Source organism: Lissotriton helveticus, chromosome 7 (assembly GCF_964261635.1).
Source record: "Lissotriton helveticus chromosome 7, aLisHel1.1, whole genome shotgun sequence".
Lineage (NCBI taxonomy): Eukaryota > Metazoa > Chordata > Amphibia > Caudata > Salamandridae > Lissotriton > Lissotriton helveticus.
In genome coordinates, this window is record NC_136068.1 from 1,595,087,858 (window position 1) to 1,595,114,632 (window position 26,775).

General features: G+C 42.5%; 1 protein-coding gene across 6 annotated transcripts in view; it reads left to right on the top strand.

The window, feature by feature from the left end:
* The window catches only part of TRPM4 (transient receptor potential cation channel subfamily M member 4), a 369,304-nt gene that overhangs the window by 242,176 nt on the left and 100,353 nt on the right, over positions 1–26,775 (top strand). For all 6 annotated transcript variants that reach the window (XM_078655174.1, XM_078655175.1, XM_078655172.1 and 3 more), the window contains exons 10-13: positions 5,675–5,793; positions 7,129–7,500; positions 11,395–11,520; positions 21,427–21,556. In XM_078655174.1, coding sequence (XP_078511300.1) covers positions 5,675–5,793; positions 7,129–7,500; positions 11,395–11,520; positions 21,427–21,556 — 747 coding nt within the window. The remainder of the gene's footprint in view (positions 1–5,674; positions 5,794–7,128; positions 7,501–11,394; positions 11,521–21,426; positions 21,557–26,775) is intronic.

Sequence of the window (26,775 nt, forward strand, 5' to 3'; positions counted from 1 at the left end):
AATCTGGGCTTAAGAGCCTTAAATGGGCGTTTTCCTGCCGACAAGCCACCTCGATTCTCATATCTATCGAAAAAAGGCACTTCATTAATTGATTATACCTTCGTCAGCATCTCATTGCTCCACCAAGTAGCAGGATACTGTCTTGGAAACAGAACAGAAAGTGATCACTGCCCGCAAGAAATTATTCTGAGGACTTGCCTCGCACAACACAAAAAGGTAAGGGACATGCCATCTGAGAGCCTTACAATCAACCTCAAACGCATCAAATGCTCCTTTAAGGATCTTCAACTCATATCAGCAGAGGCCAAACAAATAATTGAGCGCCAAACGTGCCTGGACAATATATGTGCCAACTGGTCAACATTTGCTACCGAACTTACTGACAGATTCGCCAAACCAACAAAATACACAAGTCAAACTGATCAAAAGTATACGCCGCGCTCAAATTCTGAAATACTATCTGCAACAAGATCGATGAATCGCTTATGGCGGGCTTTAAAAGCTGATCCAATGGATCCCATTAAAATAATAAAATTGAGAGAGGCCCGTAACCTCCTCAAGAAAGCGAAACGTGAACTACGCACAAGCCAATGGAACCTGTTTTGGGTCAAACTGCAGCATGACATTAAAACAAACAACTCTGCCAGGTTTTGGCGCACAATCAATAGCGCATCTGGGCGCACATCCAAAGTTGCTTCCTCGAGCATTCTTGAAATAGAGTGGATTGAATTTCTCTTTTCCCACTTTAATGACCAGGAACTGCTCATTAACCATCCAAATCTCCCTCCCATGGACACATTATCACAAACAGAGATTGTCCTGGAACCTCTCCTGAACACTTCAAACTCCCTAAATAAGCTAGGTCATAAAATGACACCAACAAAAGAACGTCACTCGACCCAAAGCCACGTCAATTTTGCGACAGTCCAGAAGGACGAAATTGAAAAAATAATAAAAAAGGGACGCAAGGATGGCGCGCCTGGTCCAGGTGGAATTCCTCAAGCTCTGTTCAAGGAAGATGCAACTTTCTGGGCTGCGAAACTAAGCCCCCTTTTTAACACATGTCTGCAAAACAACACCATACCGCCCTCCTGGCGTGGATCCATCCTTGCACCAATCTTCAAAGGCGGGGACAAAAAATCCCCAGGGAATTACCGTCTCATCGCACTCATTGACAACGAAGCAAAATATTTTGCGGGAGTGCTGCTCAACTCACTTAGGGCATGGGCTGATAAACTCTATAATTCCTCCGAATCAAACAGGTTTCACAATAAACACCGGTACCTCAGTCAACCTCATGACCCTATCATGCTTAATTGACCAAGCGAAATTCTGCTCTTGTTCACTTTATATGGGGTTTATTGACTACCAAGCGGCTTTTGACAATGTCAACAGAAGTAAACTCTGGCAGAAGCTGTCCAGACTCAACATTCCTGAGGCCCTTCTAAGAGCCATACAACTCCTACACCAGGACACATGGGTTAGAATTAAGATCGGGGACGGCTCAAGACTGTCTCGCCCGATTCCGACGGAAAAAGGCCTCAAACAGGGTTGTGTCTTGGCCCCGACACTTTTTAATCTATTCTTAGCTGACCTCCCTGAAGCCCTTAATACGGTCAACTCCCACGCTCCCAAACTATCTGGCTTGCCGCTGACAAATCTACTATATGCAGATGATGTGGTACTGTTAAGTAAAACAAAGATCGGAATACAAAGACTTCTGGATGCTACTTCTGACTACTCAAATGACAATGAGCTTCGAATCAACAACAGGAAGACGAAAATTTTAGCGGTGCACTCAAGGAAAGTTAAGAAACTGTCATGGGCTTTGAACAATGAAAGCATTGTCGAATCAAACTGCCAAAGGTACCTTGGAGTCACTTTCAACAACGGAAAATACAAATCCCACCTAGAAGAGCAAAAAAGGAAGGGTACGGCACTTGCTTATGCAATCGGACTAATTCAAAAGAAACTACAAGGCCCTACTCTTGCACCCACTCTACAAGTGGCTCAGGCAAAAATCATTCCTACCTTAACTTACGGCAGCGAAGCTTTAAAAGGATTGGACAGTGACCACCTGGATAAAATAATTACTAAGATCTACAGGTCTGTGTTCAACTTACCAAACCATACATCACCGGCACAAATTAGGTTGGAACTTGGCATCTGCAAACAACGATTGGCCAGAGCCATGTCTTTCCTCGTGTGCTGTCACAAATTGAGGTTATCAAAGGAGGGAAGTTTAGGATACCATTTGTGGGCCAGCATTGATAACAACTCATGGCGAGCAGGACATGAATACTGGTCAAAAGGCTTAAAAACCCTGTGCCTAAATGACCTCTGGAACTTGCACGCAAGTCAGATGGAATTTAAAAGGCTAGCGAAAATCAGCACTAAACAATTATCAATAGTGGAAGACAAGGCCAGCCTTGCAAAAAGAAGCCATGGGTGGATGACCCTTCAATCTTATGCCTCGCTAATTCCACAGCCGTACCTTACTATATTGTTTAGTGCTCGGATGAAACTAAGTTTTTTAAAACTGAGACTGGGAGCTATTAACCTGTTGACTCATTGGCCAAAATGGAAAAGAGAACATGGAAAAGTTCAATGCCGACTTTGTGGGATGCAAAATGAAGACATCATACACATCATATGCCTATGCCCTCTACTATTGACAGAGAGACGGGCCCTACTCAAGCATCACTGGAATAGAAACCTGATTAGAAGCTGTAGAGCAGCAGTTTTGGCCTGTTTCGACCCTAGGAACACTAAATTAAATTGTGCCCTAGTAAGATTCATGGAGCGCGCTGCAAAAAAACTTACTGAGCTGCCCAGAGTTTGCGACACCCCATTGGAATAATGCTGCCAAATTTTACTTGCTGTTGCTGGCTTTTAAGAATATGACTTTTTAAATGGAAGTTTCACTTGTTATCATCTATACATACTACTGACTTTTAATGAACTCAACATTCTAAATGCAATCTTGAACCTCTTAAATGTTTTGTACTTGCAATGGTTTCTTTTTAAATCACGCAATAAAGTTTATTATTATTATTAAAGTAATTCTCCCAGAAGCACTCCATGCATAGGTTCAAGCAAAGAACCGAGAACGCTTTAAACTGCCCCAATGCACCTTTGTCTTTCCTTTGCATTGCATTCATATTTGATGAATATGCCATAATGTAACCACCCTAGAGGCATGCCTTCTAACACAACCCTGCATGTGAACGACTCCGACCCTTGACCCGGATCAACATAGCTCATGAATAGTTGATCTGCTCCTTTGTTGATGTCATCACTGAGTGCCACGCCCCCAAAGCCCATGCCCCTGGCTATGTCCTGCGTTACAGATATGTCCTTTCTCCTCACGGCCGTGATGAAGTTCATTGCAGGACTGTGGGCAGGGACAGAATGCAAATGTAAGGGTTCCCCTTCCAAGAGTGTTAAAGCCCTCCAGCGCCCCCCCCCCCTGAACTTCACACCACACAGAGCCCCCGAACTGAGCTCAAAAGTTCACACCTTTGCTCCGACACAAGAATGTCCAGAATAATGACTATCTAGGGATAGGATAGATGAGTGCATGAAAAGGTGAAAGAATGCATGCATGGATGAGTGGGTAACAGGATGGGTAGATGAAAGGATGTATGTGTGGGTGAAAGGATGGTGGGTAAAATAATGGATGTGCGTGAAAGGATGAGTCAATAAAATGATGGATGGGTGAAAGGATAAGTGGATGAAAGGTTGGACGGATGAGTGGGTGAAAAGAATGGATGGGTGGAACTAAGGAAGGGTGGATGGATGGATGAGTGGGTGAGATGGCTAGAGAGATGGATAAAAAGATGACGGAATGCATGGAAATGTAATAGGATGGATGGGTGGATGAAAAGATGGCAGAGTAAATGTAAATCTGAGAGGTGAATACATGGATGAATGGATAGTGGATAGATGAAAGGAGGGCACAGTTAATTGAAATCTGTGACGCTGGATGAATGGATACAAGATTGACAGAGTAAACTGGGATCTAAAAGGATGGATGGATGGATGGGTGGGTGAAAGGATGGCAGAGTACATTGTCATTTGAGAGGTTGGATGGATGGCATAGTACATGTATGTATGTATGTATGTATAGGCATTTATATAGCGCACTACATGGAAATCTGAGAAGATGGATGGCAAAGTAAATTGAAATCAGAGAGGACGGATGATAGGTGAATGGATGGGATAAAGAATCTATTGATGGATGAACTGCTTTATTGATGGATGGGTAAGTCTAATGATGGATGTATAGGTGGATTGATGTAGAAGTCTGCGAACATAGATGAGGGGTGTCTGTATGGATGGATGGATGGATGAATGGAATGGCAGATGGATGGATGGATGGAATGGCGGATGGATGGATGGAATGGCGGATGGATGGATGAAATGGTGAAAGAGTAAATGATGGATGAAAGACTGAATGGGTGAGAAAATCTAAAAGCAAAATGGTGGATATCAGCAGGTGGATGGAAGGGTGAAAGGATGGCTAGATCGATTATTGGATGGAAGGGACACGGTAGCTCTTCTAGGGACGTCCAGGCTCGCATGCCTTGCTTGTTTGTATTTTAATTTTCTGACTCCTACTCAGTCTATAAGTAATAAGAAGTGAACAGACCAAAAATCACATTACTTCAAGAAAAATACAGAATTCCATCACAACACAGCCTACAAGATTACACAATGCCATTCAAGCCAAATTAATTTCTTTTGTACAGCGTTATGATGGGAATAAAACACATTACTGGTGAGCTGCAGTACTTTTTAAACTTGTGGAACTTTCAGAGTTAAGTAGAGTTTGGCTGACAAAGATAGCCACCATCATGGCAGAGTGTCAGACTGTCCACTAAATTTTAAATTTTTAGAGTCGGGCGAACTATTGTGTTTCTGCTGGTAGAGCCCCAGCGGGCTTTGCTGGTGGAGAGCTTAGATCAACCATAACCCGGACATCGAACCTGTTGGTCTAAGTATCTTACATCGTTCATACTGCTTCTGCCATACATTTTCCCTGTTTAGGATGGCCAATAAGAGTCGCCCACAGAAAAAAAATGTATGCCCTCCCTCTTGGAGAATTTTCTTAGGGTGTCAACACCGTTCGTTTTTTCTCTTTTTTTAAAACAAACTCCTGCTTACAAAGTTTGGGCTTGAATAACGAAAAAGGTTACTGAGCAGCCACCTGGAGCAAAACCTAGGTCCAGATTTACTAACATTTCACGCATTACATTGTTACGTTGATTACTGGTCTCCTAATATGTTTAGTTCTCTATGTCCCAAGTAAAAATGTGCAAGGAATCCAGGGTTACCAAAACCCAGTGCTTAATTTGAGCAGGTGGTATGAGGTATGACCCACCAGCACTCCTCTTTGGGGGGACACTTTGACCTAAAGCAAAACAGAAAAAAACCAGAAAAGAGAAGGATTGAAAAGGGTAGCAAAGGGAGAAAGCAATGACTAATTAGAGGCTGAAAGAGTGAGATAAAGGGGCAGGGAATGCAAGGTGGTGGATGAGATTGAATTAATACCAGACGGCCTTGGTATTTGGCAACCACTGCAGCAGGCCTCTGAGAAAAGGTTTGTGCTCTGATGTTTTTTTCTTTTACAAAATAAGATCTGGTAAAACCGGTGTATCTTTGTCACTTACAGCCTGCAAGAAACAGACGAATGATGCCATGGAGTATCTGGATGAACTGAAGCTTGCGGTGGCATGGAACCGCGTGGATATTGCCACCTCCGAGCTGTTCCACGGGGAGATCCAATGGAAGGTGAGCCATGTGTTAGAGCTTTTTGCTCTGGAACTCGGCTTCATGCCCCAGCAGCCTGGGTTCGAGGGCCACTGCATGGATCTAGACCTCATTCCTAGGCTTTCTCAGCCTTGGAGTATGCGTAGGCCAGTGCTGGTCTCATTAGTAAAATTCTCATCATATTGGCATTTGTTTTGGGACACTTCTAACTCCTCCAAGCATTCTGAGTCTTGTAGTTTTCAGTGCTGCGTGTAATATTGCTTGGGGTGGTGCACACATAAATCTTGTGGAAATAAAACACCCTTCACCAACCAAACTACTACCTCTTACCACATCACCAAGAAACTGTCACCATAAATTATTTTTTTCTCACATTAACTCTTTTTTTTAACAAAGCGACACCCCTCTCAAACATCTCCATTACCCCCTCCACATACCTGTCCCCTTTGCTACGCCCCCTAAATTCATGGTAATGGCGCTTTATAAATTCCTAATTTAATTTCATTTCATTTTATTGGAATTTTTCCCAAGATTATAGGGTTCTTTGTTATGAGGTAGTGATAATGAAACAATGCCAATGGCATCCAGTCATTGTTAAATCCTCAGGTCGTCTTCAATACATTTGTGCTGTCTCTGTGTATGGAAATGCTCTTGGGTATATGTTATGCTTTATTTCTTTGATTAGACAAGCATGTTCATACTTTTCAGGGTGGGGTGCAGATATGTTCTTCTATGCTGTTTCAGCTTTGTACTAGCCAAAAAACAAGATACACATCCAGAGGGCTCGTACATGCCCATTATAATTGGGCACCACCGCAGGTTGTAGCAGCACACTCCTCCACATAATAACACTTGCCATTTATTTGGCATGGTCAGTAGCATCCCAAACATTCTGGTACTTGCAGTGATCCATGTTCAGTGAATGCAGGCAACCCTACTTGCCCACCAGCATTAGTAAACCCTGCTCATTTATTTGTACCTTAGGCTCCACTCTTTGAACCCTTGACCTTATACTTCCAGTAGTGCTTTAAATTACCACCTGCACCCGAGAACTGAATTAACCTCCCCATCTTATGCCACGCCTACTATTAAACAAGTGGCCACAGTGTAGGACATGTATGACATGCAGGTCTTTCTGACCTTGGTGAGGGTCGGACTGGCTGTCTGAGGGTGAATTGACCCTGTGACTAACTCGTTGATCCATCTACCCCACCAGAGTCACTCGTTCCTTTTGGTCACGGTGCCGCTATAATTTTTTTTCGTGTCTTGTCTGCTTCTTCTCATCTTATTTTTGTATGATCGCAGATCCTTCTCCCAGGTAATGTTTTGTTTCCCCCTTGTCTCTCTTTGGTGTAGCCAAGTGACCTTACTGATACCATGACTGATGCCCTCATCAACAACAAGCCAAGCTTTGTCAAGCTCTTCATGGACAACGGCATGAACATAGTGGACTATCTGACTTACGGCCAACTCGAGGAGCTGTACAGCTCAGTAACGAAGAACGATCTGCTCTACAACATGCTGCAGAAGAAACTATATGAGCGTCATGAGTCTACCAAGAGTCAACACCAGGAGTATCTTACAGAGGAGCATTTTAGAAAGGGCCACGGTTTCACACTCTATGAGGTCTCCAAAGTCTTACGCGAGCTGCTAGGGGACATATGCGCCCCGTTCTACACTCCGGCACTGAACTCGCACAAGCCATCCCTTTCCAGAAAGGGCTCAAATGTAAGTTTGTGTATGTAAATTTAAGCGGGTGGGCAGGGTGGATGAATAGTAGCTGCCCGGGGGCTGAAACCATTCGATTGCCTTTCACGTATTCTCCAGGAGTATTTAGGACACATGTGGGCAGAAAGATAAGAGGAGCCTACCAGCGAGACTCCCATCATACCACCCCTCCCACAAACTATACAACACCTCTTTGTTAAATATGAAAAACATCTTCTCTTCAACAGACCACACCACCTCCTTCACCGCAAGACTTATTTTCTCCCTGAACCACTAGACTAAGCTTCCCCTCTAGACCAAATCTTTTCTGCAGTCTTAAGATCAGACCTTTGTTCTAACACTATAGCAAACCTCTGCCTTACGCAAACCACACCTTCTCCTTAACCCTATTGCAGCACAATACCAAGACTTTTCTAGGCTGAGACTCAAAATGTTTAATCCCTTTTCAATCCTTCAACATTTCAAACTACTTATCCTCTATCTGTTCCTACAGTTTAATCTCTTAAGAGCTGCAGGTCTGTGTTTTCAGATGCTTTTCCAACTAGTTCCACTGGAGTTGCAATTCTTTGTTCATTATCTTTGTGGTATGTTGATGTTAATCTTTTCTGTCTCCCAACATATTCTATCACCCTTTCAAGCTTATCAAGTCAAGATGTACAAGTTTAGCAAAATGCACTCTGCCACAAAAGCTTTTATTCTTACAAAAAATGTATTTAACTTTCAATGTTGTTTTTCTAGTTCATTCTTGATTGCTTCTTTATTAATGTTTATCAGTTCACCTCTGAGACCACCTTATTGCTTTTTGCTGGCTGTGCTTCACACACTTTTCTAACTTTTGCTTTCTCTGTCTAGTCTTTAAATTATGAACTATATCTCAGTACTACGCATCTCTTAAAAGCTCTGCTACTACATTCTATATATGTTATATATTTTGTGATGTTGTGACTCTCGATGTCCATTGTTTGCAATTTAGTGACTTCCAAATGTAGTCCTGCAATGTTGGGATTCCTGATGTTCTGAATCTGATGTAGTGAGTTATGCATAGTTTTCATCAGACAATATCTTAGTCTTTAGCACATTTAGCTTGTATAGTGACATCTGCTGGAGAAGATGCATTAGGGAAAATACAAGAGATCTAGATTCAGCACTGCAGAAATCTGATGCCACTTTCAGGAGAAACAAAGTTTGTGTGAAGAAATTTCTTGCTGGTATGAATGGTAGTATGCGGTTTATTGCTGCATAAAGCCTGAATTTTACTTACTTTGCAAACCTACGTAACAGCCACTAGAAAAGCTACTTTTCCTGATAAGTATTGTAGAGCGCTTTGAAAGAGATGCTCAGAAATCTAGCTTTATTTGGCTCCAGGGAGGAGATGGGCTACCCATATAGCCACTTACATCACTCCCTCTTAAACACTGGCATATGACCTCTGCTCTCAAGTAGATCATGCTTCCCTTTCTTTACTTTTTATTCATTATTTATTTATTATATATAGGCTTTACTGTTTCCAGTTTCTATTTTTGGTAAAGTCTGGTGGGGTTTTTTCAGTTTTTTCAATACTTTAAAAAACAGTGGTTATCAGTGGATACACCTTTTCGCGCAGAAAACTGTGTTTTTCCGGTGTTTATGGAATGTTTTGCTTTTAATTATTGTTTGCTTTCTGCACTGATAGTGCATGTGTATACATAGCATGTGTACAGGGTGTATGAGTCCTAATACATTTAAAAAAATCAAATTTATTGTAGTACACCTCACAATACTTCTTTAGTGAGTCTTTGGTCATGCGCACTTGCTCTTTCCTTCCTTTGTAAACGTTTATTTGTGAAAAGGCCCTCTCAACATTGGCACTTGAGACTGGCAATGACAAAACAGCCAGTACACAATTAGCTAACTCTGGCCAATTACATAGCTTTCTATGCTAATACTGGTGCACCCTACGATTGTGATTGTCCAGGACATGTTCTGCAACATATGCGTTGAATTGGGCACATATGCCCTCAGTTATTTATGCAGTCAAAAATGAAGAAGTACTTTTCAAAGTCTGGAGAAAATTCAGAAGGGATCTAGAACTTGTGCAGAGTACCTCAGTGAGGCCTCATTAACTTCAAATGCCATGGTTGGTGAAGGGACATTTCTATGCATCATTGCAGGCCATTTTCAATAGACTGCAAAATAAAATTTCTTGAATTGCTCCTCAACGCTCCTTTGCTTAACAAGTGGCAAGAATTCTAACATGGAGCAAGTTGCAGTGTCAAAGTCACTAAAAGTGTCGCCCAGCCTACTCTCAAGGAGATGTTTCAGATCTACACCAATTTCGCTGAACACTTGGTGGACAAGGGTGTTTTCAGACTCCAGCATTTTCACTAAGTCCACTACATAAGTTATGTTTCCTATAAAAAATTAAGTATGTAGAAGAATGTACTTTTTTCTCATCACTATCAAAATGTGACCAAAGATCATCACATTTCTTGCCTTTGGAATCATCACTAAGCAAAAAGTCGGTAAACGGTCGTCACATGGGTAATATGGCATTCACAGCCTCTAGGACTGAGAACCACCAGCTAAACGACACAGTTAGGATAACTCTTTCTTTGATGCCACACAAAGCACAAATTAATAAATATTTGCATTTTAGTTCCCGTGCATAATGAAACAGTGTACTAGAATAGACTACAAACTCAATAGCATTCTTCATTAACTCTGAAGATTGTAAAGATGCTTTTAGCATACCATCTAGCAAGTGACAAGGATGTCTTACAGGGAAGCATTTCAGTTCAGGTAGCGATTTTGACAGGTTATCATCCACATTTTTCATATACGGAGCTGAACTACTGCAAATACAAACAATATCACTCCAGTCTTTATTGAACTTGGTAGGAACTTTTTCCAGCAGCATTCCAAGTGACACTGCGTTCCATGTTTACCAACGTCTGGTGTCATGTTTTCACCACTATCTCAGATACTTGGTGACAACATTCTTATCATATATACCTGTCAGTACACTTTGCATTGAATGTATAAAGTCTAGAGTGTTTGGCAATTCAACTACAATCAATACTGACTCGCTAGAAAAGGGGGCTGATGTATCAACAGATTTTACCCATTCTCTGTGGGTAAATGTGATGTTACATATTGGGAAAGATTCTTATGAAACCAGTCATTTTACCTATCACTGAAATCAAATGTAGCCAAAATATCAAATATGACTTTGATATTTCCTGATTCTCTACAGTTTTTAAAACTAAACCCTGCAATATTTTAGTGACATCCCTACACAACAAAACTCAAGCAGCTTAATGTTAGCCCATTTTTCTTGCTGCTGCCTTGTATAACAAAGTTGCATTGTATTGGCTCCTTCAGGAAGAAATATAAATGACTCTTTGTCATCTTTTCTTTTTTTGAATGGCACTTAGTTTGTGGTTGAGAAGGTGTTTTTCAGTGTTTATATGTTTACACCGGTGATGGGTATTTTCCTTTCGTTGGGGTTTTATCAGTTATTATAGGTTTAAACCTGAAACCAGGCAGCCTAATTATATACACCTCAAACTCACCCATGGAGCTCATCCTAGTGCATCAGAGTGCATTGAGAGGAACTAAAAGCGTACAACTGCAAGAACACCGCTCATAACATGAAACTATCACACTGATAAATACTAGAGTAATATTAACATCAGCCTATCATCATCGAGGGATTAAGGGTCAGGTAAGATAGTCGATGCTCTTTGTAGACCATTATATGTGATCCGTGTTGGATACCTTTTCCATTACTTCATTCTGGGTTCTGAAACTCGATTTGATAATGTGCAAGGTCTTGTTTAATAGTTTTGTTGAAGAAAAAGCACATTCATAAATGTAAACCAGATTCCTTATGTTCATTTGCCAATTTCTTTCTAGCCGAAACCCCCTCCGCCAGATCCTAAAGAATACCGAATTAAAAGGTCCAGCACCCCATGGATTGACCTCTTTATATGGGCCATCCTGCAAAACCGCGATGAAATGGCCACCTTCTTCTGGGAGATGGTAAGAGCCTGTTATGGGGTGAGAAGAACAGACTGCTGCAGATCTCAAGTGTAACTGATTGCATCTTGTGGGTCCCATCTGCAATGGAAAGTATAAATCTGCTGATCCCACTAGTATCTGATTACATACATATATGCATTTACAGCTCAGTATCAGGGATCAGCTGGCAAGATGGCTAAGCAAGTTATTCTATTATGGGATCTGCTGATCACACATTTAAGTGGAGATTTTGTGTACAACATTAAAGAAAGTCTTGTTTCTAATAGAGACACAGAGTTGAGTATTATGCTTTCTCTAATCTTTAGTACTCACCAGCAGCAGAGAAACAACAATAACATTTCTTTGAATAAAATACAGCACCCATGAACGCTGTAGTAAATATGAACAAAATGTTATCAATAGTTAGCCTCCTTCAGTCAATACCATCCCTGAGAAATACATCCTCTCCCCCTTTTTTTAAGTTTGAAGAACACCACTGCCTCCTCGAAGGTCCCAAAATAATCATAACCTGTCCGTTAATGACCAAGACATCCTGTCTCAGCCACTTAAGTCACTATATTTTCTGAGAATCACCTGAAAAAAGCATCACTGTTAGAGTTGGGTAGGGACGAAAAGAAGAGCGAACACAATGGAAGGCAGTCATAAAAACACTTGATAGGCAAGCAATAACCAGATACATCTCACATTTACATTATCGCCAGCAATAGAAATTACCCCACACCGCCCATCTTTTTTCTATCAGTAAAGCTGATACTTGTCTTTTTATGTCTTTTATAGAATCCAGACTTTTGTTTATGAAGCCAAGGAATTCTCCATTCTATGGCAAAACACAGAGGTGCCTATTATGCTACTTCAAAGCCAATTGATAACAATCGATGCCACCCCCTCTATGGGTTTATATTAAATTCTTTAAAAACCGAGTCACCAGACTAATCTACAGCTTTATTAATATTGTCTAAAGATGTAGCCACCTGGAATGCCTTTTGAGGCTACAACAACTCTAAAATAATGGGCCCAGGTGATGAAACTTCACTTCTGCTCACTGCATTACACACCTGACCCACCTAGCCAGAATAAGTAAGATAGATATTTATAAAGCACACAAATGCCGAGGCATATTAGAGCTAACACAATGCTGCCTCTGATGTAGGAGAAATAAGAGTTACTTAGACTTGGGGGCAAAGAGCCAGGATTTGAGCGATTTTTCTAAAACGGAGCCTATTCGGTTGAGACCTAAGGGAGGAAGGCAAGGAATTCCATAGTTTGCCCGCCAGGTAGGAGAGGCCTTTACCACCCCACTTGCGCTTCCTCCCCCTGGGGATGACAACCAGCCGAGCATTGGAAGATCTCAAATCGCGTTGAGGGACATACCGGACTAATATTTTCTGGAAACCCTGCGTCCAAGTCCATACAATAACTTCTGCACCATGCACAGTGCCTTGAATTTGGTTCTATCTTGAACGGGCAGCCAATAAAGGTCCTTTATACTGTTAGTTAATGTCGCTGAATTTGGTGATTTTTAATAGCAACCAAGCAAGCAGCAGAGCATTGTAATAGGCTATTTTGGACAGGATCAGAGTAACTATTAAAGTTTTTTGCATATCGAGTGGAACAAAGGGGAAGCCACTCTGGATAAACAAATGTTGTGGCAATGAGTATTGTCTTACTCTTCTGGGACTTAGCATCCTATTCCTCGCCTCATACTCTGCAGATATCTAACCACCCATAATTTGGGATTTATTCCAAAAGACCAGAAAGAATTCTGCCCTAGAATTTTTGTTCACCTAAAGATCACAAAAGTAACACCTTCCAGCAAAAAAGACCGGCCCATAACAACTAAGATTCGGGCATTATAGATATTTTGACAAGATATCTGTCACAAAAGTGTAACCAATGTCCCAGACAAGTCTTTGATGGATAAAACATAGTTGTCTCGCTCTGACTGAAACATGTGATTTACATCCCACAAATGTTCATAGACCAGTTGAGGAGATATCTACATCTTAGGCCTTTTAACAGCCTACACACCAAGTGATGTTTAACCTACAGGGGTACAACATTTTTAAGAGTGGCCCACTGAACTTTACTTAAAGGAGTTTACCTTCCTTTCTGTTTGGCCTTATTGCACTAACTGCTTGCACGACATGCACTATAGGGCTGAAGTGGGATACAAATCCAGTTCCATACACCAGCTAGACTATTTAGACCAAGCTCTCTTGTAGATCTTGACGGTACCTGGTACCCAAAATTCCTTGTGGAGCTCCTCTGCATGTTCTGAGAGACCTGTGATGCTCCAGCTTTCTTGGAAATCTTCTATGTCACGAGCCTCGGATGGCCCTTCTTAACAAGGGGATGAGCCCCCCTTGTCGAATATCGCAGAATTGTAAGACTGCGTGGTTGGTAATAATACAAAGTACTGTCTGCACCGACAATTGCCTAAAGTCCAGATGCCAAACTTGGCCATCCAGAAAGGAGTAACCAAATCAGTTGTCAGCTTCCTTACTGTCCTGACTCACTGGTCTCGGAATCATCCAGAGGTGAGGAAGAGCATACCTTAACTGCAGACCCTATTCTCGGTGCTGGCACCCCTTAATTCGGTTTCCAGCCGAAGTACTGTTCCATCTGACAATTCAACAGTACGCAAACAGATATACCTCACATTGACCCAATTGGTTTTGAAGTAAGTGCACCGCTGGGGTTCCCAAAGTGATACAATGCCAATCTGCCACTCTGTTGGCACGACCTGGAAGATATTCTGCAATCTCTTGACTCTTCAGTTCATGCAAAAATGCTAGAATGCCTTTGCCGTTTTGAACAGCACTCTCAATCTCATCCCTCCAGGGTGATTGACATAACATACTGCTGATACATTGTTCATACATTGTTCATTCTCAGAAAGACCACATTGTATCTTCTTTTTAGTGAACATTGTAACTGTGAAAGACCCACCAACAACTCCAACCAATTGATGTGGAGTTTCAAGTGCTTTTTTAGCTAATGTCCTCATGTTGATAAGCTGTCAGAGAAGGCACCCTAAACTAACCTGCTGTCCTCGGAGTCCAAACTTGTGTATGGTTTTGCACCAAATATCTCCAGCTGTTCTGGGCTTTTATGAGTGCTAACCACCATTCCAGCCCCATTTTAGCATGTCCAAATCCAATCCGTATAGGATAAAAGCCTCGAGAGGTAAAACATCTTCATCGCTTGAAGCACCCTGTAGTGCAATAGACTGAGAAATATCACCTAAATCGACAAGAACTTCCCTATGACTCCTGCCATATCTCTCAAATAAATCTCTGGACTTGATAGTAATTGTCCAAATATTTTTCATTGGAAGTCTGACTTGCCTGTGACAGTTCTACTTTGGAGCCCAGGAATTGCAGGCACTGGGCTGGATTCAGAACTGATTTGTCCCAATTTAATACAAAGTTCAGATCCTGCAACAACTAGACTGCCATCGAAGGGGAAGTGGTGTAGGAAGTGAGAATGAAACATGTGAGACTGGATGAGAAATTAGGGGACAATTTGGCTACATGGGCACTGATGCTGACTGAGTTGTGTGAACCGGCAGATACAAATGTGGAAGCTGGGGAAGTAGGGGAGGTAGAAACGTCCTAGAGGGTGGTTAAGGATCATAAAGACGACGGAGAGGGGAAGCGACAATTCTAGAATCCTAGTTAAGCCCCAGAACAGGCCAAAGACAAGGAAACAAGGCTACACAGAAGGAACAGGCTAAGATAACTGCAAATGGCGGGCCGTCCAAATAGGCTATAATAGACTTGGGGGATGAGGCCAGAGTCTAGACCAATTGTTTCTATGTTTGATGACCACGCACAATAGGGATGTGTGTGCAGAAGAAAATGCATAGCACTGGGTGTGTAGGGGTTGTTATTAAGCAATGCACTATTGGACATGTGTATAAGTACTGCAACACTGGAGTCATGATAGTGTTTTACTCCCGTGAAAAATCAATAAAGAGTTTAAAAACGAATACACCCGCCATCACAACCTAATTCTGAACTTTTGCTCTGTCCTGCACCATGAATATCTCCTCGTTCACGAATAGTATTATTCTGACACCTATGGATCACAGATAGGCCCCCACCAATTTGAGTAGTTTTGTAAACCCCATGTAGTGGAAAACAAGCGAAAAGACAAACTGTAAAATTCATCTGACTGGCCCATTGGAATTGTAGGAAGCACCAATGCTGCAACACCAGATACACGTCTTTGAGACCCAGACATCTCATATAATCTACTTGTCATAGGATTGTCCATAGGAGATGAATTCCTTCCATTTTGAAATGATATATACTGAGCGCTGATCTTAAGTCTTTAATATTTATAGCTTGGTTCATGTTTACTGAATCCTTCTTGGAGAATAAGAACAAATTGCTCAAGTAATTACAGTACCAAAGTGTCCATGCAGATGATTACCCTCTTTTCCGCAAGTTTCAGAACCTCTGTCCAGCCACGTTTGCTACTTGTGAACTTGATTGGGGTGGAATGCCAGGTTTGGGAAGAATACCCGATGAAACACGCACTACCTTCTGCAATGAACAGAGCATCCTAAGAAATCAACTGCCAATTGCTGATGAACTTGCCAGCTTGCCTCCAGACAGAACTATTTTACCCTACCATTGCTGAGAGTACCCGTTCTCCTGGGACCTGTTCACAGCAGGACCTCAACCAATCAAGCAGCTCCCACCTTGACCCATCCTGAGGGAAAACGTCCAGCAAAACTTTCTTTAGTGAGAATCAAGCCTGAGAATTATGTAGGTAACCACTATTATGGTGACTTTCTTCATATTGATGTCCAGAGAGAGTTGACCTTGTGTGACCGTGCCAATTTATGTTGCAGTTCGTCCCACAGCTTAGGGTCGGTCTTCAGCAAGAAACATTTTCACCTTTGCCACTAATGAATAATTTGCATTACAAGGAAGCATACTGCTCCTGGGCCTAGCCTTTCAGCACATCTGGGTTCACTGGGTTCCTCAGTGTTTTAGCTTTCTCCACCAAGTCCAATGTCTTTGCAGAGGGGAAGATGATCTCCTGCAGGATTTCCATGCAGCTGTGCCAGGGCCTATCAATCCCTTTTTTGGGTCTTTTACACTTTTTACATCTCGAGAGACCATCACTTTACCCTTGATAAGCCGAGGACATTCTGCTCTTAGTTTATTACGGACCTCCATGTCTAATGGCTTCCTGAGTTGTTTGAACAAATATTGGGCCATTTTATGAAAGGCCCTCCATCCTAAAGAATTGGAGTGTATAATAAACTGTGGGGCAAAGTATTCGTCCTCCGAGCCTACCTTGGGGCCATCCGGATACTCTTGACCCTTCCTCACTTGAGACTTATCCATCCTCCTATGTTTTGTAGCAGTATGTCCTGTCAGGACTCCATATCTGTGTTTGTTCCAGAGGAGGTCATAGGTCTATAATCATCTGTCATCAGCGTCACCTGGGAATGAATCATCGTTACCTTCTTTATTGCGCTGTAGCTTCCACCTCCTGCAGGAATCCCATTATCCGGGTCATAGCTGTATATCAGAATCTGTCATTTATCTAAGGGTTTCTCCTCTGGGAAGAGCCTGATTGAGGTCCCTCGTGTTCCCTACTATGCCAGGAATCACTGGCTCTCTTGAGCTAACGCTGCAGTGCCCTCTCAACACAACCTCTTTGCATACTCGCTTCACCACATGTTTGTATATGCCAGGCCCTTCAGCGCCAGAACCCCCTCGGTTCTGCCTGTGTACCCTCCCAGGACGGCTCTTGGGGCCTGGTACCTGTCGCGACAGATGTTAGAGTGTGGCATTTATGGATTTCAAAGCCTCGGATACAGCCCTACACCCTATGTTATCTACAGAAACAACCATGACCCATTAGAAGCCGTGGGCCTTGAGAGAACCACACATCTGATTCCCTCTCCGGGGAATCATATGGCGGGTCGACATCTATGTGAATATGCTATCTGCTCTGCTTGGGGTCCAGTACACACGACACTAAAAGTGGCTCCGAACAACAATGTGCATCCGTAATAATGAACTAACCATATATGGCAGTACTGCAAGTATAAAAGTATGTATCGACTTGTAGATCAAATTCATGAAGTCACAATGTAAGGCAATAGTGCAAGTTTGTTAGTATTTATTAGCTTGCAGTGTCATGATTAACCAGTTCTGTGGTAAGCCCTAGGCCCAGGGGTGGCTCTAGGTTCATGGCAGCCCTGGGCAGATAGCATAGGTAGGGGGCCCCGGAAGACAGGGTCCGGGCGGGGCGGAGCGCAGAGGCCAGTGAAGAGGGGTGGGGTCAGGGTGTTTGGGAAGTGGTACAGAGCCGGAGGTAGGCAAATCCCTGCCAGGGGCTGCCACGCAAATATGTATCCATCCTCAGAGGATTATTATATTAAGGATATATATTGGCGTGGTGGCCCCTGGGGTTTGGTGGCCCTGTGCAGGTGCACAGCTTGCACATGCCTAAGGCCGCCCCTGCTAGGCCTGTGGTAAATAACTCACTAGTGGTGTCACTGCTAGAGGAACTGCACTGCATGGCTTGTGTGAGTAAGGGTTCACTTAGTGCCGCTCGCTGTGGGCATGCAGTGGTGATCCTGGCACAGTAGGCACAACCATAGGCATCAGAGTGTCTTGTGCCAAATAACCACCGTGCAGCGTCTCCACCCGAGGCTCATGACACTTGACAATATAGGGGAGCACCTGTGCCCTAAATGGGCAATTCCCCTCCGCTGCCAGTGTTCGCCACAGCATCTTCCAGGAACGAGAGCGCAGCAAGCCCCATTTCACCAGGCTTAAAATGACACATGAGTGGATTATATACTTGCAAGGAAACTCAGAAAAGCTCTAGCTTCAGTCGACCCTCAAAAGAGCAACCCAATCAAATTTCAACCAATCCAAGTATAATTAGAACCACAAGAAAGAGAGATCAAGAACATTTATTTCACTGAGGGGCAGCAAAGAAAAGAGTAAGAAGAGGTCTTCAACAAGGATGTTCTGGACTTAAGGAGGCTCCCTGTTGGGCATAGTATTTTGTTTGTCTATGTATACTTCAGCACTCATGGGAACTATATTTATTCCAAGAAATGCTACTATTGTTACTTCTTTGCTGCTGATGAATAGTAAAGGTTAGAGAAACAGAACTGGAATGCCTGTGTTTTGCAATAGAATATCGGAAGCGCAAGGTCTTGCTGCGATGAAGACTGTTGCAAGTCTTTCATCCTTGCATTGTCAAAAAACTGAAGTGTCATTAAACTGTGAAAACCAGTGCATTCTGTAAAAAGGGAATAGTTGTGTTTAGCACTAAAACTTTACCGAGATTACTAAAGCACTTTGGAAGATTGCAAATACTGTGAAATGTGCTAGATAAATGCACCTGAATTTGAAAGATAATTGTCAATAGCTGATGATGTAGATCTTACAGGTGTGCTGTAGTAGATGTCGCTGTGCAGTTGATTAATTAGCACATATTTACGACAATGTAATGTAAATGTAATGTAATGTGTATACTTGTAAAGCGCACTGTTGCCAGTCGGCGTCCTGGCGCTGTATACCGCTGGGGAACCCGTCCTGGCTTTCCCTGTGGGATGTTTCCTGCTGGGAATCCCCAGGGTGGAGCCAGGCATCCCCGGCGTTGTTGGGGCCGTTGTGGAGATTAGGCAAGCTAATGCCCAGAGTTGCTGAGTGGGACCCCTGGTTAGAGTAGGCACCGAGGCGAGAATTATCGAGTCCGCTGACCCTGGTCCACGACCCTGCCGCGTCGGGAATCGAACCCTGGTCCCGGGCCGACTTCTGCTTCCGGGTCTGCCGCCTCTAACCAGTGGGCCACACCACTCCTACACATAGACAATTAAAGTTCAAGTGTTATCGATATTATAAATTGCACTGTTATTAAAACACCATCTGGTAACGTAAGAGAAATGTACTAAACTAATACACATTCTAAGGATGTTTACAATTTTACAAGAAACCTATGTCTGAAATGCTCCCGAGATTTTTCACATAACTTGTTTGTTATACATATTCTAGTTTTATTGTTAATTGTCTTTGTGGTCGTAAGTGATCGAAATAAAGATATTGATTGATAGTATGGTACATTTTATAAATTCTTCTGAACTAATTCTAAAATTAATCCACAGCCTTTTTGCTGTGTGCCATTTTAATATACCTATCGCGATGCTCCAACCGATAAGGCGCAAACTATTGACCTTAATTACTGCAATATACCACACGAGGGCAGCATTACTTCGTTCACTAAACCAATACACTGGCGACACATTTTCACAAGACTCAATCTTTTTCTCAGATTGCTGGTATGTGCTAAAGATTTCCCCCAAAAGTTCGATGGGAAGTGATTCAGAAGCTCACACCACCCTCTTTCGAATCATAGACCATAACGAAAGCACTGGTTTACAAATGGCCTTGAATACAATGCATTTTACAAGCATCATTTCGTCTAGCGCTGGGGGCGGGGTTAAAAAGAGGAAGGAGAAAGGGAGTGGAGAGTAGGTCTTTGGTACCCTGCTAAAATCTCTTCAGTTTGTAGTTACTCCCAGTATATCCATGGAAGCATGGCTGCCCTGGTCTCAGATTGCTTATGTGTGACATTCCCATAACTTCAGTGCACTTATGACTGACCGCCTCTTTCTGGAATTTCAAAACCGATCTTAAAACTCTTCTCCTCCAAAGGCACTTCCAGGAATAATTCAACCCATTTCATGACCCTCACGGCCGCCAGGCACTCACACGAGGTCAACCTTGTAAATATCTATGCTATACCTGTATTAACTCAATGCTGGGATTTTTAGAATCCTGGTTGTTTATGTAACTTGTTATTGTGTAATTTCTATCATGTGTACCTTTTGTAACTTTCCTGGTTCTTTTGTAAAGCGCTCCGACACCTACAGGTAACGTTTGCGTTATGTAAAACTGCATTAAATTAATGAACTGAGTGTCAGTTTTTCGCTAATAGTACAATGTCACCCACATGGCACAGCCCACAGCCTAGGTCAGACTCCTGTTGCCGAGTTGGGCTGCAGAGAACAGATTCCCTGCCTTAGCCGGCCTGCCCCTACCTGGCTGGTAGTCAATCAAATGAATGGCATGATCAGATCATGGGCCATTGACAGGGTCTGACCAGGCTTTCTGCCACGTGGACCCCGAGGTAGACTACAGGACGTGAGAGGGACCGCAGCCGGTATCCTCTCTCTGTACAGTTCTTAAATTAGGCCCCACTTTTGCTACAATTTAGACAGACCCAGTTTCTGGCATGTATTTAGAGCATTTGTGTTGCGGCTGGACATCCACATCTGTTTGATACTGTGCGTTGAGCGGAGGTGTTTTTTTTTAATATTAATTAGGCGTGTCGTGTGTGTGTGGTTTTGTTTGTAAATCTCTGAAGTTCGTTTGGTTTACTGTGATAGCAAGATATATTTCCAGGTAATGATATATTGAGAATCCTATACCTCCGGTAGTGTAATAGCGCCATCTTGTGGCGTTTGAAAAACAGCACTCGAGTTTAGTTTAAATGCCGTTCATCCCAGCATAGCGAGAAACTGGAACTACCGCACTTTAGGACACGGTTCTTTTGCCTGACAATCTCAGGCGCTGTGTTAATGCGGGGAACTTACTAGTAATGCGAGATGCATGGTACTTGGCATGGCTGTGGAAATTAGTCCTCAATCCTGCGGCGGGTGATCGCAACAATAGTTTCACTTCCTCCACCCTGGAAAATCTTACTCCCTGTATTGTTCGCATCTTGGTAGTGCATGCTCCTTGTACATCTAGCTACATGTAGAATGAGCAAGCCTTTGAGTGGTAAGCTAACACTAAAAATACACACAGGCATATTAAACAAGAACAGACTTGTGTAACCCTTGTTCTCACCTCTCCCCAGGGCCCCGATGCTGTGAGCTCCGCTCTCGCCGCCACCAAGCTCCTGAAAGAAATGTCCCGGATGGAGCAGGAGGCCGAAGAATCGAAAGCCATGCGAGACCTGGCTGCCAAGTTTGAGCACCTGGCTATCGGTGTGTTTCTAAGAGTTCCCTCTCAGTTGTTTTTTTCACAAATTGCACAACCACGTTTAGAATTCGCCTACTGATTTGTCATTAATGTCACTTGTGTTGTTAAAAAGTGCGTCTTGAGTTAAGAGACTTTCACATTTGCCATGGGGTTGTGTAGAAGAAGCAGTCCCGACATCAGAAGAGCAACTTTAACCCGTTCGTAACACTGTATCTTAAGATTGAAGACACTGGCCCTCAAAGTCTGAGTCGTATATGTAACTAGAGAGATGAGGCTGACCTTGAAAAGTGTTTTTTCTGCACCAACAAGTTGTGGGGCTCAGTCCCAATAGAGTATGATTTCTGAAATATGTATCCTGAACTAAATTGCCAGCATCCAGTGTCTATCTATAATGACGTGGACTAGGGTAGTACAGTGCTTTTGAAAACTTTTTAGAACTTCCGCCTTATTTTTACGACCTACCTAACTTTAATGGACATGAGGTGGGCCAATTGTTTAATGGAATAACAGAAATGGTTTGCAAACATCACACCCCTGAACGTGCCCTTTGATAGAATGCTGTGTCCAAGATATTGATCTGGCAATACAAAGAGCAGATGAACTGCACTGAAAGGTGCTGCTGGAACCCTTTTCAGAGTTGGGTGCTGGCTTGTAGCATCTGTTCGCTAAAATCACAAGGCTTCTGAAAAATCTAGGTGTGGATACTAGTGTTTTAAGCAAATTTAAGAAGTCCGTTCTGCAGAGTATGGTGAGAAATCGTAGCCATTTGTGTTGTTAAAACAAGGCCCACCCAGTAGTAGTGCATTTTGGACTCCATATATGTTTATTTTGCAGTTTTATATATCGTGAGCACAGCCCAGAGCATTGGAGCACTTTACATGAGCGCCAGATTACATTACACAAGGTCAACTTCAATTAATTAAAAGCACAGGAGATTGTGATTTGCACAGAATTAAAGGATATTGAGCCAGCGCTGGTCCTGGATCCTGGTTCCCCAGATACAAAGCTGGCAGTTGTGGACTTTATCCAAAAAAAACTATAGTCCCCTTTGTGCTGATTCAATCAATCTTGTGGAACGTTAGGCCACATCCATATTTCTTACTTTAAGTATGAAAGTCATGCATAACTGATGAGGCTGTGTAGCTCATTTTCTGCTGAAATGGCCTTGTGAAGTAAAGAAAAATAGCAGCAAAAAAAATACTGCAAAGTTCACCCGGAGTCGAGCTTGGGGATGCTAGCAAGGTTTGTTTTAAAACTGTACTTAGGGACATTGTTCAGCGTCTTTCCACCAGTGCAGAAACGTGGCTAATCATTTTCAATATTACTTGCTCAGCTTGTGACCCACCAGTGGGTCTGAACCCACAGTTTGGGAAACGCTGCCGTAGTGAATTTGTTTAATGATACCTCTTGATGCTTTACACTCTATAAGAGTCCTGACCATCGAGACTATCTAAGTTTGATTCTGTTATTGCACCGTCACTGCAGTAACTCATTGTTTTTTACTTGTAACAGTGCAATAATCCAAACCCTTCATATAATAAATTGCATGGGTGTGATATTACATGTTATACCAATATTACACACTTGAGTTCAAGTGCAGATTAGTATTGCAGTAAGTTTGACTTGGAGAACATGTTTAATTTAAAAAAAAAAAAAAAAGGAATGCTGGTGCTTTTATTCCAAAAGATATCCTGATGGTGGTCATCCACACAGTTCATTCACATAGCTCTAACAATTGCACTGGAGTTATCGAGAAGGGCTACCAGTCAAGTCAGTATCGCGGATTCTTTAGGATCTCCTTTCGAGGTCTTTGGAAACGGCACTTTGCTGTTCCTTGGACATAGGATATGTCTTAAACTGGGAGACCAGCCAGCTATCATCTGAAATGTGCCGCTGTTTTAAGTAAAAATGTGGTCTAGTCTTTCGGGTGACTCCCTACACTATGGTGTCAAAGCCAACCTCCTTGGAGTCTCTATTTAGCCAACTCTGGTTTAAGGCGCAATTGTGCTGTCAATGACACAACTACTATTAGTGTGGTTACTACCAACTAGCCAGTGATTGCTCCACGTTGCTTATTAGAAGAGGAGATTAGAAAACATCTTATTTATTTTTTATAAAGCTTTGATGGCATATTTTGGTTAACAAAAAATAAAGGTATGGGAACACCAACTTCTGTGACCAAATCAAAGATGTACGTCAAGTACATCGATGACCTTTTTTTTCATGTGGTCAGACACGAAAGACTCTCTCAGTAATGCCCTGAGCGAATTGAATACCAAAGATGAACGAATCAAATTGACCTGGCAGATGAGTGACACAGAAATCTCCTTCCTTGACGTCATCGTCAAGATTACTGACAAAGGGATCACCACTGATTTACACCGAAAAGCCACAGACCGTAACAATACGTTACACTACATGAGCTTCCACCAAGGATCCCTTAAAAGGCACCTACAATATTCTCAAATGCTCCGCGTGAAACGCATAGTCTCTCGACGAAAACACACTCAACATCAGACTTAAAGAAATGCACGATCGATTTTCTGACAGAGGGTACCCTCAAACTATCCTCAACGAAGCCCATACCCGAGTTGCAGCCATTAGCAGACAAGAAAGTCTTATCAAAAAAACAACTAAAAACACTGATCAACGCATGGTATTAGTATCCAAATACTCAACAGCTAGTGCCACCTTCAAGAAAATCATCCTTAATCATTGGCCTATCCTACAAATGGAACCCGATTTCAGGGACTGCTTTCAAACTCCCCCACTGTTTGCCTATACCCGCAGTAGTAACATGAAGGAAATCCTCACGAAGAAACCTCTCACTCACATAGAGTACAAAGGAACTTTGCCGTGCAAGAACTGCAGCGATTGCAATTGCGTCATTAAAGGGAACACCATAAGACACCCCATGAAAGGCCATCCCATCACATTACATGTTACTGCTACCTGCGACTCTATGAATTTGATTTATGCCATCATAAGTATGACATTGGGTACTAACCCTGATTACTTTAGAAACCATTGGTTCTAGTTAATATTGCACAAAACTAACTCTCAACAGCGCCCCTGTCTTTCTGTTTTTGTGTAAAGTTTTGAAATATTTTTGTCAAACTACATATCCCAGAATACCACTTAAAGGTACATATGGGTATAAAAGTAGAAATGAAGGAAGGACTTACTGACCGTAGCAAAGCCTTGGTGGCTGAAACGCGTTGGTGGGGGAGAGCTTATCAATAAAATAAGCAAAATGACCATTTGGTGTGCCGCATCTTTTGTTGTATGATTAAATTGGACCTGGACCCGGTCCCTATGCAGAGCACCGACTGGTGAGCACCCTATGAGCAGTGGGTCACTTTGGAGGAATATTGAGTGACTGGGAGCGCCTCGAGTCTTGGCAACACACAGGGTTGTAAAATGAGCAACAAACTCACTCTCACAATACGAGGTCCGGAGACGACGAAGAGCCAGCGTCGATCGGAAACGGAGACCGCGATATGAGGTGAGCAACACTGTGAAAATTATGAAGCTGTGACTCGAAGTCCTTTTGTTCAGACTTGTTTAAAAGCACCGCACACATAAACAATACGGGCGGTCTCAAGGAGAACATTACGAATGGTTGTGCTATTAATGTTGATGCCTGCTCTAAAAAATACTCACCCCTTTAAGTAAAAGCGCTGTGAATGAGTTTAAGCATAAAATGGAAGCTCGGATTGCGAAACGAGCGTCGAAGGCATCCACGATGTTCCTGTCAGGGGAGCATCCACAAAGTGCCAAACAATCAAAGGAGAAATCTAAAGAAACGGGGAACACGTTAAAACAACAAGTGAATCAGCTAGAGAGACTCTATAAAAAGGAAATCAACAAGAGCTGGGAAGTTATAGCCCTGGAACATTATATCGAAGTTAAACGCATCCCACGAGGGTTGAGAATCTTCACAATGCCCACACAAACCTGAAACTAAAGAAGAACTCTTAAATGACTGGGTTGAAAACAATACAGAATGCTCCATGAATATGATGTGTATCCTGATAAAACATGCAAAAATAGATATCACGGATATAACGCAAAAAATCAAGGATATGGAAGGCATTCTAATCCAAGAAAAAAATCAGGAGGAACTTGGGAAATTACGAAAGGAAATGGAGACAAGAGTGGACAAATATGAACAAGAGATTCAGGAACGTAAGGAATGCAAGTTCAAACGTGACGAACAAGATTATCTTTATGGAAGGATACTAACCTTTGCGAGACGCTACGACACTCTGAAAAAGAATTACCCCTTGCGCACCAGTAAAATTGTGACAAGCACAAGTGAATCCGATGTTAGTGAGAATGAACTTACAGGGGAAACAGTTACAAGGCTGAATTCTTTAGAGGAAATCAGACTGATGAATCTGGACACATCCATGGGAAGGCGGAGCGGCAGAGGAAGAGCAACAGGCCGAGGTCGAGGGAATGTAACATCAATTCCCTCACAAACACAAGGAAAACCAGAAGGTCAAAACGAAGGAAGGCAATACCCTCTTCGGAACAGAAAGGAGCGAAACTAAATTTAATTGTGAATCTTTTAAAGTATCATCTATCGAAAGAAGAAGAAATGGTACTAAACAAAGGGCTGTCATTCTGCCCAGAAGCACATTTTGATTACACTCAAAGTTCACATTGATATGTACAGATACATTCGAAAATTGAAACTAGCAAAGATTCATGCGAATAAAAACTCAGCCTGCTATACAAACTGAAGTTTTGCAGCGTGAATCTTTCTGGATTCACTATGCTGTGCATTATTCCGTGGTCTAGTGGTTGGTTCCGGAATCGTAGTCTTTTCTTTTTTTTTTTTTTTTTTTTTTTTTTTTTTTTTTTTCATAGCCCAGGTGGGCGTCGACATCCCACCTCTTGGTGTCCTTCCTGTGACGTCGGCATGCTTCTTGCGGAAGCTCCCACCCTTGGGCGCCATCTTCAGATTCTTTTTTCCGCCGTTGGGTCTGGATCGTTCCCGAGAGAGCTCCAGAGATCAGGAGAGAAGAGAAGAAAAGAAATCGAGTTTTTTGGAAGAAAAACTTCGGAAAAGACGAAAGAAGACTAGACCATCGAAAGGACGACAAAGAAGAATAAAGAGATTTCAACATAATTCGACGTCCAGAGGAGAATGCGCAATCAAGGGCCCCCTGAACGCAAGACATGGACAACACACCATTGAAATTCTGCCGCAACTGCC